We start from the raw sequence: 15,677 nt of genomic DNA, 5'->3' as shown, positions 1-15,677 counted from the left end.
CATTGAAACTCATTCCAACTATCACAAACTTTCACTTTCGTGATAATGCGGGCACAATTAGAAATATGGCACAAAATATTCATATCGCTTAAGTGGTTTCCTGTCCCGTCTTGGCCTTCCTGCAATGCTACTGTTGCAACTTGGTTGTTCTCCCTCAGCACCGGAAACACTGCTCGCTGTGGCCTCTGGTGTTTCTGGTACTCTGGCCACTTCATCGGGAATGCTGGTAACTACTTCTGGAACATCATCTGGTCCCTCAGGTTGAGCATCTCGTATTGGACTTCCAACCACTTCACTCGGTGTCGTTCTGGATTGGTACTTTTTTACACCAGACACGTTTCTTTTGTACAGGACTCCAGCTGGAGACTTGACTGTCACCATACTGCCGCTTCTGGATACAACCGTGTAGGGTTGATGGTAATAAGGTGCGTCTAGCTTACCACCACTCTCTTGCCTCACCAGAACATTATCTCCAGGCATGATGTCTGAGTACCTGGCCTCACGCTTCAAGTCTGCATACAGCTTTGCTGCTCCCTTCTTTTCAGCATCGTGGTCCCTCATCTCCTGGTCGTCCCTGATTTCCTTTATTTTGGGCATTTTTGTGCGGATTTTCCTTCCGAAAAGTACTTCTGCAGGACTTTTTCCTGTGGTTGCATGAGGCGTTGCCCGATAGACAGCTACATAGGATAGCAATGGTTCTCTCCAGTTCTGTCCTTCTGCATGAGCAATCTGTAATCGTTTTTCGATGGACTGATTTTGTCTCTATACTTCCCAATTGGCTTGTGGCCATTTAGGAGTTACTTTATGATGGTGGATACCTGTGGTCCTCATGTATTCAGCAAATGTCTCTGAAATGAACTGTGGACCATTGTCCGAGTATAGCGTAACAGGCAATCCATATCTCGCGAAGATCTCTGTCAGTGCTCGTATTGCTTTTTCAGTGGTCGTTGACCTCATCACAGATTACTCATAGTATCTGCTGTAGTAATCCACCACTACCATGATTGTCTCACCAGTTGGTAAAGGTCCGAGAAAATCAACAGCTACATCGATCCACGGTCCTGTCGGGAGTTGCGTACTCCGGATTGGCTCTGGAGGATTACTCCTACTTGTGAGTTGACACCCATGGCAGGTTTTGACGAATTTCTCTGCATCTTTATCACAACCTGGCCACCATACTTTACTCCTGAGGTTTTGCTTGGTACCAACAATACCTAGGTGTCCTTCATGAGCTAATGATATGATCTTCGGTCTCAACCTCTGTGGTATCACCAATCTACAACCCCTCAACACACACTGCCCGAAGCAACAAAGTTCGTCTCTAATGGGAATATATGCCTTGTGAATGGACTTGTCCCATTGTCCACTTTGGATACATTCTCTAACTTCCATGTGTTCTGAGTCTTGTTCGGACTCTCTCGACTTCCCTCGTTGTCACAGTTTCCGGTGTCGACTGAATAGCTACGAAGCATACAAAGCTCTCTGCTTCTGTCCCCAATTCTGACTTGGATTGTGGGCATCCATCTTTCAACAATCTGGACAGCGGATCAGCAATGTCTGCTTTCCCGGCAATGTGAACTACTCTGTACTTGTATGGTTGGAGTCTGAGCACCCATCATTCTATCCTGGCACATGGTTTGGACCTGGCGGCATAGATCACCTCTAATAGTTTATGGTCCGTGATGAGTTCAAATTCAATGCCATACAAATATGCATGGAATCTCTTGCAGGCCCATACAAGTCCGAGTGCTTCTTTCTCTGTCTGAGAATATCTCCTTTCCACAACTGTCAAAGATCTGCTGGCATAGGCAATGATTCTTGGTCCCACATCACGCATCTGGACCAACACGGCTCCTAAACCAACAGGACTAGCATCCGTTATGACTTTGATTGGTGCAGCCGGATCATAATACCCAAGAGTATCGGCATTCGTCAGACTTTGTTTCAGAGCTGTGAATGCTTCCTTCTGCTCAGGGCCAAAATGGAATGGTACACCTTTCCTGGTTAGTTTCCTCAGTGGTTCTGCCAGTGTAGCAAAATTAGGGATGAACTTTGCACAGTAATTAACCAATCCCAAGAAACTCCTCACCTCCGTTGCATTCTAGGGTTCACGTGCATCTGCAACAGCTTTCACCTTGGCATCAGCTGGGTTCAGTCCTTCCCGTGTAAGCCTGTGTCCTATGAAGTCCATCTCTGACACACCAAACTGACACTTGTCTCCATTCACAGTAAGGCCTGCCCCCTGTAGTCTGGATAGCAGACACCTCAACCGTCTGTCATGCTCTTCCTTTGTAGCCGCATGGACTATGATGTCATCAGAAATGTTGGCAACTCCAGGAATGCCTTGAATCACTCGATGGATTTCATATTGGTAGATCTCAGGAGCTGCATTGATGCCGAACGATAGTCTCTTGTACCGGTACAATCCACAGTGAGTCACAAATGTTGTCACGTCCCTGGATTCTGGGTCCAGCTCTAATTGATGATAGCCCCATTTTAAATCGATTTTTGAGAACACCTGACTGGTAGTTAACTCCTGAAGTACTTCCTCCACTGTTGGTATGGGGTGTCGTTCTCGAATTATGGCTTCATTGGCCATCCTCATATCAACACACACCATTTGGTTTGGGCACAATCACTACTGGGCTGACCCATTGTGTTGAATGTTCTACAGGTTCAATAATGTCTTGCTCGATCAACTCTTTGATTTTGGCCTCGACTTTCCCACGAAGTCCAAATGGAGTTCTGCGCACTGGTTGCGCCTTGGGTTTGACCGTTTTGTCCACTGCTAGCTTTAGTTGTCGACCTTTCAGCTTTCCTACTCCCTGGAAAACTGCGGGGAATTCTTGCTTCATATCCTCGTATGACTGAACTGAATTGACACGAGCTCCAATATGAAGTATTGCCAGGTCTTGCACCATGCGTCTACTCAGCAATGGTTCTCCCCTCTCGTCTATGACAACAAACTCTGCTTCAGTGTACTTGTCACCAGCTTCAACAGTCTCAGTGAAACATCCAATGGTCTGCAATGGCTTGGTTGCTGTGTATGGATACAGTTTCTTTGAACACTTCTTTGATGTACAAATGATCTTTTTTTTTCAATTTTTCCCATAAGTGTCGGTCAATTACATTACTGTCACTGCCTGAGTCTACAATGACCGGAACTGTCACACCACCAATTATCACTGGGACCTTCTCATGATGTACATCATTCAATGTAAACTGATAGGATTTCTGCCCATCCTGGTTGTCGTCATCATCGTCACTTTATGGGTCACCTTCTATATGGCGAATAGTGCCTTTCTTTCCAGGATACTTTCCTTTCCCCCAAGCTTTGCCCTTAGAAGCTGTACTCTTCGCATTCTGGTTTGCATTTGACTTGCTTTTGCACTTCTTTGCAAAGTGGTCCTTACCTCCACACTTTCTACAAACTTTGCCTTTTGATGGGCAGCATGGGTCTTTTCCAAAATGACCTCTGTTTCCACATCTGTAACACTCCAAGTCACGTTTCGGCATATTTCTTGGCTGGCTATGGCTATGCGAGAGCCTATTTACTTGTTGGCCAACTTTGTCTTTACTGGGCTGGCTTGAGTTGTCTTTCAGTTTCATGGTATGAAATTGCCCCTCAACAGCCTCTAATGCAGCAGCCATTGCTAAAGCATTGGTAAGTCTCAACTCACCCCCTTTTTCCAGCAATCGCCTTCTGAGTTTGTCTGATCTGCAGTGCTGCACGACTTGATCCAATAACTGGTTGTCCAAATCAGCTGCCACGTAATTGCATCCAACAGCCAGTTGTCGCAATCTCGTCATTTCTCCATCTTCTTGTTTTGTTTTGCGAAACAAATGGCATTGAAATGTAGCATTCGGTGTCACCACATAGTGTGCATTCAATGCATCTATGGCTTTCTGGTATTCCTCCTTCCTTCCAGTATTCAAAAGCGTCTTAAAAGTTTCCCGAACTGCGGGTCCTGCGGTGAAGAGAAGTAACGCCCTCCGCTGCGCTTTCTGTTCCTCCGTACTGCTATCGAGAAATAGGCCACGACTGTCGGCGTAGGCTTCAAATTCTTTCAGCCATGCCTTCCACTTCACACTCACAGTGCTTGCATCACCCATCGGGTCAAAATGAGGAACACCGCGAAGTGCTAGAAATTCAGCTCCTGTGACTGCCATGAAGAAAACCTTCCAGCTCAAAGCCACCGATTCAAAATCCAAAATGTTTATCACATTTAAAATCCAAAATGTTTATCCTCGTCGCCAATGTCACATCTCCGTGTCTTTATTTCTCTGCTTCCATTATTCCACCATTTCGCGCCCTCCTACCTCCAGTGCATACCATCTGACTTCCGGTCAGGTTAATACATATCATGCATATTCATTATCATGACAGGGAGAAGATTGCTACAGGGCTATTTTAAATGTTTTCCTTGGAAAATGAATTGGTTATGTCATCAATCTTAATATATATTCTTTATTACTAATATTATTATGCTCTACAGTTGTGTTTTATATTGTTTTAACCATTAAGGTAAGTTTTATGGATGTTTTTGTCTTACTGGTGTTTCGACTCATTTACCACGTGATGGTCATGTGATCAACATAGCTGGCCGCACTCCTCCCGGCCTACTGCAGGGTTCAACCACTGTGCCTGCAGGTAGGTGATCCAGGAAGCTGGCCCCACCTACCCGTCAATCACCAGCCCATATAAAGACTCGAGTTGGCCTTTCCCTTTGGTGGCCAGTTAGGCACATGGAGCCAGGAAGGTACAGAGACCCTGTGTGTGTACAAATTTAAGCTGATTAAAGCCTGTTGTACAGTCTGCGAACTTTGTGCCAGAATTCTTCACACAGCAGTGCTGAGATTTCACAGCGTCAAATCTGTTAATTTGCATGCTTAAGAGCAAAGGCGTTTTAAAAAAAAGGAAGAAAACCCAGAAGACAATGATGGTTGTATTAATTTTGCCTTCTAAAGGGAGCGAATAAATGCTGGAAAACAATTCCGTGAGGCATCTCTTCTTCCATGCCCAACGCTAACCCGCTACACTCTCACTAACCCTCCGAGGCTCTACTATTTATTAAACAATATTTATTTATTTTTAGGTGAATATTGTTTGTCAGTATGTGTGTTATATCTGAGTGTTTTGCATCGAGGACAGGAATTCTCCTGTCATTCCTCTTTCATTGAATCGTACTTATGCAATCAGATGACAATAAACTTGGACTTGATGGATGGAAAGATTAGATTGTTGAGTAGGTCTATATGGGTCGGCAGACCATCGTGGGCTGGAGGACCTGCACTGTGCTATAATGTCCTATCTTCTGTGTTCTATATAAATGTAAGAGAGGGGAGGCTCTGAAAGATTAACTCCAGTGTGAATTTCTGACCTAAAACATTGGGCAATGAAGATTTGCTTGTGGGTGTATTTTATGAGTTTAGGGCTGCTAATCATGCAAATTGCCTTAAAATCTTCCAATTACATACTGCTTTTTAGATATAACCTATTTTGTGATTTCCTGTCATATTGCAAGTCTATTTGGATATTGCCTACAAAGCAAGCTGTCAGTCCAAGCATACCTGGGCGTGCACTGAAGGCAGGTGCTATGCGAATGTTGTCTGAGGTCTGGGCATGCTTAGTCAGGAGAGAGGCAGACAGGCTATAAGAGCAGCTCACATATACAGAGCACCAAACTACATGATGATTGACAGCATGCTTCGAACATACAAAGCCATAAAGTGCAGCCTGTTTGTTTCTCACGCTCTGTTCTCGCTGCTGCCATCAGGAAAGAGGTGTCGGTGCCACAAGACTCACGCCACCAGGTTCAGGAACAGCTGCTCCCCCTCCACCATCAGACTCCTCAACGACAAACTCAATCAGGGACTCATTTAATGACATTTACTTTTGCATTTTATTGATTTCTTTTCTCTCTCTGTATTGCACAGTTTGTTTACAATTCTTTATTTGTTTACATGTGCATATTGAGTCGGGTTTTTTACTTGCACTGCCAATTAGTGGTAATTCTGCCTCGCCCACAGGGAAAAGAATCTCAGGGTTGTATGTGATGTCGTGTATGTAGCCTGACAATAAATTGAAACCAAAAAATGTCACTGAACATTCATTTTCTGCATTCGCACTTGGACTTCTTCCCTACTGATCTTGGTGCAGTCATTGGTGAACGTGGCCGAAAGGTTTCACGACCATGGAAAAGCGGTATCAGGGTAACTGGAATCCATCAGTGCTGGCCGGCTATCGTTAGACACTGACATGAGAGGCATCAGATGCTGAGTACAAACAAAAATCAGTGGCAAAACATTTTTAGCTCAGTTGAACAAACCCAATGTGTCAGAGTCATTATGTGATTAAACTTGCTAAATTCAATAAAAGTTACTTTAATGTTTCTCCAACTTCCTGTGTCATGCGGCAAGTCTGAAATTATCTTTGTGTTCAGCTTGAAGTTGTTTATCGTAATCCCCAATATTTTTTCAGTAAGCCAACCTTTTGGGGGAAAAAAATAGTTGTTCAGTGAAATTATTCCATTACCTTTAAGGATGGTGATGTTGACATGAGGGTAAACTTGTGGCATGGGGTAGGGAGGGCTGTAGCTGCTCTGCTGGGGGCTTGATGACGGAGTCCCCTCCACCGACAGATGCACAGGATTCTCATGGGGATTGCAACAGCGGACACAGTTGGCCTGAGTTGATGTGCTCTCTGCACCAGGATCGTTGGATGGGGCCCCGGCCGCAGGTGTCAGAGAAATGAAGAGCAAGATATGTCCAAGAAGCCTTTGAGTCACCATTACTAACTGCAAAACACAAAGAGACATATTTTTCTGAGAAAAAATGGCCGGGCTCATTTTGTGTCAGGGTTTGTGAAGCAAGAAAGTAATAAAATGTTCATCATGAATTAACCTTTGGGCTTAATTAGTTTGTAAAATATACCAGTCATTATTTGAATGGCAGAGAAGGGTCGATGGGCTTGGTTCTGCTTCTACCTCTTGTAGAATCCTCTTCTATTGGGACAGCTCGTCATTCAAGAGGAAGCCCTTTCTCTCCGAGAGATGAAGGAGAATGAGTGGCTGGGTGATGGGTTCAGGGGCTGATTGGACCAGGGTAGAGGGGAGGCGACACTGACAGAGCCCATGACTGGGAGGTTGGTAGGACACCATTGTGAAGGTAGTTGCCTTGGCTCTGCCTGCTCAGGTTATAATGCTACCATTATGGTGATCAATCTTTTTGCTTGCCGTTTGCTCACCATACTTTCTGTGAATTTCTCAATTCAAAATGGGGTCGGAGGGCAGCAAGTGTTTGCAGGCTGCCTAGACAGTGATTAAACATTAACAGAGGGTGTGGCTGGGACCCCTCAGGGACATCCCCGCTTCAATGACATTGCTGTCTGTGGGATCTTGCTATGCGTCGATTGGCTGCTGAGGTTCCAACATGACAACTGGATCTCCACCCCCTCAGACAAGGGCTGGAGAGCTCTGGGAATGGGAGGGGGGGGGAAGTAAGGAGACCAGAACTGCACGCAGTCCTCCAGATGCGGCCTCGCCAGGACCTTGTACAGTTGCAGGAGAATCTCCCTGCTCCTAAATTCAATCCCTCCAGCGATGAAGGCCACAATTCCATTTCCTTCTTGATAACCTTCTGTACCTGCAAACCAACCTTTTGCGGTTCATGCACAAGCCCTTCTGCATAGCAGCTCGCTGCAATCGCTTGCCATTTAAATAATAATCTGGTCATCCAGTATTCCTCCCAAAGTGGAGAACCTCACATTTAGCAACTTGTCAGAATCAGAATTTATTATCTTGAACAAGTCATGAAATTTGATGTTTTGCAGCAGTGTCCTAGAGCAAACTTTTATATAAACCACTTTTACAACAAGAAATAAAAAAATTTAAAAAAAATAATGTACAAAAAGTAAGGCAGTGTCTTTGGTTCATTGATTATTCAGGAATCTGATGGCAGCGGGGAAGAAGCTGTCCTTGTGCCAGAGTCCTCATCATTAGGCTCCTATACCTTTTCCCCGATGGTAGCAGAGTGAAGAGGGCATGGCCTGGGTGGTGGGGGTCTTTGAGGATAGAGGCTGCTCTTCTAAGACACTCCTCATGCCGATGTCCTCGATGGAGTGCCTGTGAGGTCGCATACCAAGTTAACAACCCTCTGGAGTTTTTGCTTGTTCCCATCTCCAAGAACGTCTAGGGGGAACGCTGCCATCAGAGAGCAGCAGCGATCATCGAGGATCCACACCACCTGGCACACGCTCTGTTCTCGCTGCAGCCATCAGGAAAGAGGTATCGGTTGCACAAGACTCGCATCACTAGGTTCAGGAACAGCTGCTCCCCCTCCACCGTCGGACTCCTCAACGACAAACTCAATCAGGGACTAATTTAAGGACTCTTTGCACTTTGTTGATATTTTTATTTTTTCTGTGTTGCACAGTCAGTTTATTTACATTTCTTTACTTGCTCACGTGTATGTTGTGTACAGTTTTTATTTTGCACTATCAGTAAGTGGTAATTCTGCCTGGCCCACAGAAAAAAGGAATCTCGGGGTTGTATTGATGTCATGTATGTACTCTGACAATAAATTTGAAATCTGAAAAGGGAAAAGTTTAAAGGAGATTTTGAAGGCAAGAGCACTGTGAGTGGTGGGTGCCTCGAACGCATGGCCAGGGAAACAGGTATTGCAGACAAGGCAGGTGGGGTAGAGGGATACAGACCAAATGCAGGGAGGAGAGATGAGTTTACTTTGTCATCATGGGTCAAAGGGCCTGTTCATGTGCTGTACCATTTGATGCTCCACACACAAAAAACTCTCAGTTCTTATTTTCCAAGGCTTTTCTCCCTCTGCCACCCGGTACTTTTACAAACACTCCACATCCAAATTCTCCCCCTTCACCCCCCACCCCCCCCACCCCCCAAACTCCTTCTCCTCAGCCTGTAAGCTCAGAGCTCCCGCACCCAACCTCAGGATCAGACACAGTCAGCTGTGCAAGAGACAAGTGGTTGCATGGACTTACCAGCTGAGCTTGTCAGAAGAAAATCTCCTTCGAACACCCGGGAGAGAGAAGCAAAGTCAGGAGAAAGGGAATTAAACCACTCCACTGCCTCCCATTCGTCTTGTTCTAAAGAGCTAAATTAAGTTTTTAACAGTTCCTTGTTCTCCCTCTCTCGTGATCTTTGCTGTACTGTTCAATATTGATGCAACTGAAACCTTTCAAGGAATCTGCAGGCATTTGTGCAACTGGCCAGGTCTTCCCACTTCGCTCTGCATCCCGATCGGTGGAATGCTATCTGGATCCCTTTGTTTCCTCCTCTATTTTTTCTGCTCCCTCACTCCCTCCCTCCTGTTCCCTTCTGTCCCTGCCCTCTCTCTCTTTCTCAGGTTCCAAATGTCTCCACTGAGCTAAAGAGCCCTGATTAGCTGGGGGGGGGGGGGGGGGGGCAGGAAGAGAGAGAGAGAGAGAAAGAGAGAGGGAGAGGAAAATGCTTAGACTCAGCTGTAAAAATGAGCTTGTTCTGCCAAATTTATTTATTTTGGCAGTGTTTTTTTAAACTAAAGGGGAGGAGGAAATTCAGAAACCAGTGAGGGTTATGTGTCAAATTATGAGCTCCTTTGGAATGTGAAATAACTTTGAGCTCAAAATAAAGAATCCAGCTGTTTGACATCCCCCATGGAATAAGAAACCACTCTATGTGTGTGTCTGTATTTGTGTGTGTGTGTGTTTGTGTCTGTGTGTTTGATTTTGTGTGTGTGTACATGCATGGGTGTGTGTTTATGTCTCTGTGTTTGGTTGTGTGTGTGTGTGTGTGTGTACACGTGTGTTTGTGTAACTGTATTTAATTGTGTGTGTTTGTGTGTGTGTGTGTGTGTGTGTGTGTGTGTGTGTGTGTGTACACACGTGCGTATGTGTTTGTGTCTCTGTGTTTGATTGTGTGTGTGCGCGCGCACATCTAGATCTAAGGGTGTGCACACATGCATATTGTGCAAGTGTGTCTACCTAGACCCAATCTACAAGAAACGTCTCTTCTATCAACTCAACTTTTCCCAAGTCCTTCACAGGTACAGGGTGCAGCAGTGACTTCTGCAGAGACAGTTGGTTCATAGAGAAATAGAACAATGAATTTGCAGGAAGGCCCAACATCCTGTGCCTGAGCCTTCTGTCAGGAACAAGGTGTGCAATTGTATAGGTCTCATAAACCTCTGGCTCCCAAATAAGAGAGGCCCGACTGATGGGTCTTCAGGAACAGAATAGTCAGGATGCCTCCAACAGAGCCCACAATGGTTCAGGGACACTGGGCTAATGTACACAGAGCCCTTCATTTTCCCTCCTTTTCTATTGTGTATGGGCTAGAGCTGTTTTGGTCTGGGTCACTTCTCGGTGCTCAGTGCAGCAATGTCATGAGCTCCTAATTGGGTCTGACCTCGGGGTTTCTGTTAAACTACCCCCCCACCTTCGTTTTCTCCTTTCCTCGTTCTCTCTCTGTTTTTCTCTCTCTTCCCTTTTCATCTGTCTCCTTTCACGGAACCAAAATCAATTCTCACCTCTCCTCTTATCATATCCAGTCAACCCCTTTGTTGGCCTGGACACCTCCATCTCCCATTCTCCTCTTTCTCTCTCGTCTAATTTAGGTGATTTTTGCTGATGCCTTGAAGAAGGCCTCAGGCCCAAAAGCATCCTCCTGATGGACGCTGCGAGACTGGCTGAATTCTTCCAGCATTTCTGTGTGTTCTTAATTCCAATCAGGTCTGCCCGGATCCTCCTTTTAACATCAGTATCGCATTTTATTAACATCTTTAACTCAGCTTTGCAGACTTTATTGGGAGACCAGAATGATTGTGACCCAGAAAACAAATACTATGGCAAAGGACGCTATTGTCTGGTTTTCAGCCAATCAGTTCATCCTCACATTTGGTGGGCGCCTGGAATGCATTGCCAGGGGGTGGTGGTGGAGGCTGGTCCAATAGGGACATTTAAAACACTCTGACGGGCAAATGGACACAAGGAAAAAAAAGAGGGATTAAAGGTCTGAAGGAAGGGAAAATTAACTTGTTGTGGGGTAGGTTTACATAGTGGGCTGAAGGGCCTGTAATGTTCAATGTTCTCCTTATTGGTGGGGTTTTGCTGATTACAAATTGGCATATCGCTGCTCTTTAATGGTTCTTCAGGACAGTGCAATAGAAATAATAGCCTTTCTTTCCACAGATTTGATTAAAAGCTCCCTTTGTAGCCAGTTAGGAAGTCAACATAACTTTAAAAGAGAAAGAAAAAGAGAGTTGGTGAACCGACCGCGTCGGGCTGAACAGGGCTGAGCTTGAAGGGTTTTTAAATCTCAGTCGCCGTAATAGGATACAGATGATTTGATTGCAAAAAGCTGGGTTGTGTTTGAAGCAGGACTGGGGGACGCAACAGCATATACAGACAAACAGTACACATGCAGGACAAGTATTCATATACATAAATAAATACATATTGTTTCATGAATGTATGAGACTCGGATGGTCAGTGTGAGCAGTCCCTTTGACCGTGGGAAGAAGCTGAGGAACTGAGGTGCTGGCTCTGATCCTCCTGTATCTCTTCCCCGACAGGAGCAGCCGAAAGATGCCGTGTACGGGGTGGAAGGGGTCCTCAACGATTTTGCGCACCCTGCTCAGACAACTGTCCAGGTAGATTACATCAATGGTGGGCGGGGGGTGGGGGGTGGGTGGGAGGCAAGGGAGACTCCAGTGATCCTCTCTGCCACTCTTACGGTCCTGTGGATTGACCTCTGATCCAGCAATGGTGCCGCAGCGTGATGCAACCGGCCATGACGCTCTTGATCGGTCGCCTTTAGAAGGCCGGTAGCCTTGCCTGCTTCAGTCTTCTCAGGAAGTGCGCCCACACGAATCCACCTGGGCCATAGCCTTCTAAACCAACCATTCACAAAGTGGGGGTGGAGACCCTGCTCAATCCACTGAGATTGTTTGCAGTCCTGATTTCAGTATCGACAGAGGCTCTTGGTTCCTAACTGCTCGAGTTAATTTAAAAAAAGATCTTCATAATTGGTATACATCACCTTCTCTTCACTGCAGAAGGTGGCATCTAAACGGGTTGCAACCATCTGATGCATGGACGAGGGATGGCCAGGATGTTGGTTGACATTAGTGGGAATAAAAGGCGGACAGTATTCAGGGCTCTGTCATGTTAATAGCCAGAAAATTAAACACATGTGCCCGAAGCTTTCGAGAACTCAGTAAATGGAACAAACTCCAAAATATAGCGGCATTACCTCAGAAAAATATGGCTGGGGGAAGGATGTCATCTGCCGTGTGACTTGTGTTTTGAAAGCTTTGTATCTATCCATCAACCAGTTGCTCACCCATCATGGTTGCCATTCTTCGAGAAAGAAAGCCAACAAAGGTTGTGTGAAGTTGTCTTCACGGGCACGGACTTGAGTCGTATATCTTCAAGGCCTTCTGTGTAAAATGTACGAACATGGATTGGGGGGGTGGGGGGGGTGGGTCATTGCAGTCCTGCCTTTAAGCTGACAGCAGAGCTAGTCACAGCATTGCATTGACGTCTGAGTGAAAAGGGCGAGGCGGGGGGCCAGGACGGGAAAGGATGTGTATGTTATATGTCATGCTAACTGCTGATGCTCTCACTGTTGTGTGTTGCCAGTCACAGCTCTTTGGTTCCCGGAATGCCGACGTGCTGTGTAAACTGAAACACTGGGACAGTGTAAACAAGCAAAGCCGGCTTAATCACGGGTCTTCTTTACAGCCGCATTGTGGGATCTCTTGTTTTAAAAAAAAAGGGCCATGGAGTTCAACAGTATGGAAACAGGTCCAGACTGCCCAGACTGACCCAAATGTCCCGCCCACCTGCCTGCATCCCCCTAAACCAGCATTCTCATTCGAGTCCCTGTGCCCCCACTCTCCCGGGGGTCAAAGTGCATTTTGCTTTCTTTTCACTTCATAAATTAAAATTTTTAACATTTCTTTTTAATTTAGACATACAGCATGGTTACAGGCCCGCGAGCCTGTTGCCGCCCAATTACACCCAATTGACCTACAGTCCCTGGTTCATTTTGAAGGGTGGGAGGAAACCCACGTAGACTCGGGGAGAATGTGCAACTCCTTACAGACAGCGCGAGATTCGAACCCCAGGTCCAATTGCTGGTGCTGGAACAGCACTGCACTTACCGTGCAGTCTCATGTAATCGATGGAGGTATGGAAGAAACCGCAACGTGACTGCTTCACAGGGGAAAGGTCTACTCATCTGTGATATTAATCCATGACTTTGTGATGAAGATGGGACTCAGAATTACTGGGCGCAGATTAGGAGATTGATCTGTTGGTTCTGTCGGCCGCAATAGCGTGGATCTCCCAGTGGCCACGCTTTCAATTCCTTGTAACATTCCCTTGCTGGCATGCCTGTCCATGGTCTCGTGCACTGCCAGACCGAGACCACCTGCAAGTTGGAGGAACAACTCCTCATCTTCAGTTTGGGCACCCTCCAACCGGATACCATTAGCATTGACTTCTCCAGTTTCCATGAAAACTACCTACCTATCCCTGTCCCCCTGTTTCCTTTCCCTTTAGTTCTCTCTCTCTCTTTCCCTCTTCCCTTTTCCATCTGTCTCCTTTCACAGAGCTGAAATCATTTCTCAACTTTCCCCTTATCATATCCAACAGCACCTTCTACTTGTTGGTCTGAAAGACTCCTCCTATTCTCTCCCCGCTGGCCCCCCCCTCAGTCTTTATTGAGCCTGCATTTTTGCTTGTACCCTGAACGAGGGCTCAGGCCCAAAGCGTCGGCAACATATCCCTCCCTCCTAAGGACTCTGCGAGACTTGCTGAGTTCTGTGTTTTCACTGCAATCATGGCGTCTGCATACTTCCCTGCTTCATTGCATTTCTAGAATTACCAATGTTACCAAAATTACCGGCAACAAACATTTATTGAGATTGATTATATTTGGATCACCGTGTGAATGCTGTTAGTGTCATGGGAGAGGACTGTTGGATGATGGTACCACTGTCTTTGCCAAGTTCCTGGGAACACTTATTCCAAACTGGGCGATTGCTATCCTGGAAGAACAAACTTGTCCCACACTTTTGAATCTTGTATCTTCAATGTGAATGACAAATTTTGATCTGAAATTCAACATCCACGGATTTCTGAGAATGCTCCACCACACATCTCAATTTATAAACAGATTGAGGTATCTCTCCTTGATGAAGGGGCTCAAGGCCAAAGCTTTTGCAATATAAATGACCTGCTGAGTTTCTCCACCATTTGTATGTGGTTTTTTTTCCGGTCCCGCGTTTTGCCCCCGAGGTATCTCTCAAGCGCAGTTCAAACTCAAATTTATTGTCACATCACATACAACCCTGAGATTCTTTTTCCTGGGGGGGGGGGGCCTGGCAGAATTTCTACTCAGAAAGACAGAAATGTAAACAAACTGACTGTGCAAATGCAGAAATATAAATCATCAGTCATAAACAATGTGCAAAGGACGAGTCTCTGAATGAGTCCGTTGTTCAGCTGTCTGATGGTGGAGGGGGTAGCAACTATTTCCACTACAGTTTAGAGTGGGTTACAAAGTAAGCTGTTGGCAGGATTTGAGGGGCTTCATGAGCTAAATGTCCCTCAGCGGGGGAAGTCGAGCTCCGTTAAATCCCTCTTGCCATTCCTCTCGTCGTCAATGAAACTCAGCAAGATCCAGTGGGGATTGACAGAGCATTGGTGGGGAAGCACATCGTCAGGATGCGGAAGAGAAAAGAACGATTGCAAATATAAAACAGAAGGACTTACCTTTGATAGAGTAAGACCGTGCTTAGCATACGTGTACTCCAGATGGTTCAAATAACATGACCGGAAGGAAACTACGATAATTAGGAACAGACACTCAAGTTTGTAAAGTTGAAGGAAGGCTGGCAGCTTCTACAAGACAGGAACAATCTGTCTTTATTCAATCAGTTATTAACTCTTGAAGTTCGGGCATGAGCATATGGAATCAGGATTTATTGTGAAATTCAGTGTTTTCTGGCAGCAGCCTAGTGCAAACATTCATGTTATAACCATCTTACCTTAAAAAAAATAAAAATAATAGGGCACGAAAAGTAAGGTTCATTGATCATTCAGAAATCTCATGGCGGAGGAGAAGAGGCTGTTCTTGTGCCGCTGAGTGCTCACCTTTAGGCTCCTGTACCTTTTCTCTGACAGGAGCAGTGTGAAGAGGGCCCGGCCTGGGTGGTGGGGGGTCCTTTGAGGATAAGAGGCTGTTTTTTTAAGGCACCAACATGTCGACGTCCTCGATGGAGTGAAGTCTGGTGCCTGTGACGTCGCAGGCTGAGTTAACCACCCTCTGGAGTCTATTCTAGTCCTGAGAGTTGGCGCCTCCATACCAGGCATCCAGCCAGAATACTCTCCATGGTCCTGTAGAAGTTTACGAGAGTCTGATGGCAACCAGCTACCTGTGAACAAACAAACTTCTTGGGGAACTTAGCAGGCTGGGCGGCATCAGTGGGAGAAATAGAATAGTCAACACCTTGGGCTGGAGCCCTTCATCAAGACCTTGACTTGACCAATGCCAAGTGTCCTTACCAATACCAGTGGCTCAGGCCCAGAAATGTTGACTATTCTTCTCCTTCCGCGGACACCGGTTGACTAGCTGAACAGGTGATTTGTTCCCAGCATC

The 15,677-nt window shown here is 45.9% G+C and overlaps 1 protein-coding gene across 2 annotated transcripts in view; it reads right to left on the bottom strand.

The window, feature by feature from the left end:
* Window positions 1–14,853, bottom strand: part of LOC138748140 (complement C1q tumor necrosis factor-related protein 1-like) — a 29,976-nt gene extending 15,123 nt beyond the window's left edge. Inside the window, exons 1-2 of one of the 2 annotated variants that reach the window (XM_069907863.1) lie at window positions 14,792–14,853; window positions 6,536–6,797 (exon numbers count right to left, since the gene is read on the bottom strand). In XM_069907863.1, the coding sequence (XP_069763964.1) occupies window positions 6,536–6,791 (256 nt within the window). In that variant the 5' untranslated portion in view covers window positions 6,792–6,797; window positions 14,792–14,853. Of the gene's footprint in view, window positions 1–6,535; window positions 6,798–9,013; window positions 9,427–14,791 lie in introns of those variants that run through there. The other variant, XM_069907862.1, reaches the window with a different exon arrangement.
* Window positions 14,854–15,677: the final 824 nt, after the last annotated feature.

Source organism: Narcine bancroftii, chromosome 13 (genome assembly GCF_036971445.1).
Source record: "Narcine bancroftii isolate sNarBan1 chromosome 13, sNarBan1.hap1, whole genome shotgun sequence".
Taxonomy (NCBI): Eukaryota; Metazoa; Chordata; class Chondrichthyes; order Torpediniformes; family Narcinidae; genus Narcine; species Narcine bancroftii.
This window is presented reverse-complemented; position numbering and strand designations above follow the sequence as displayed.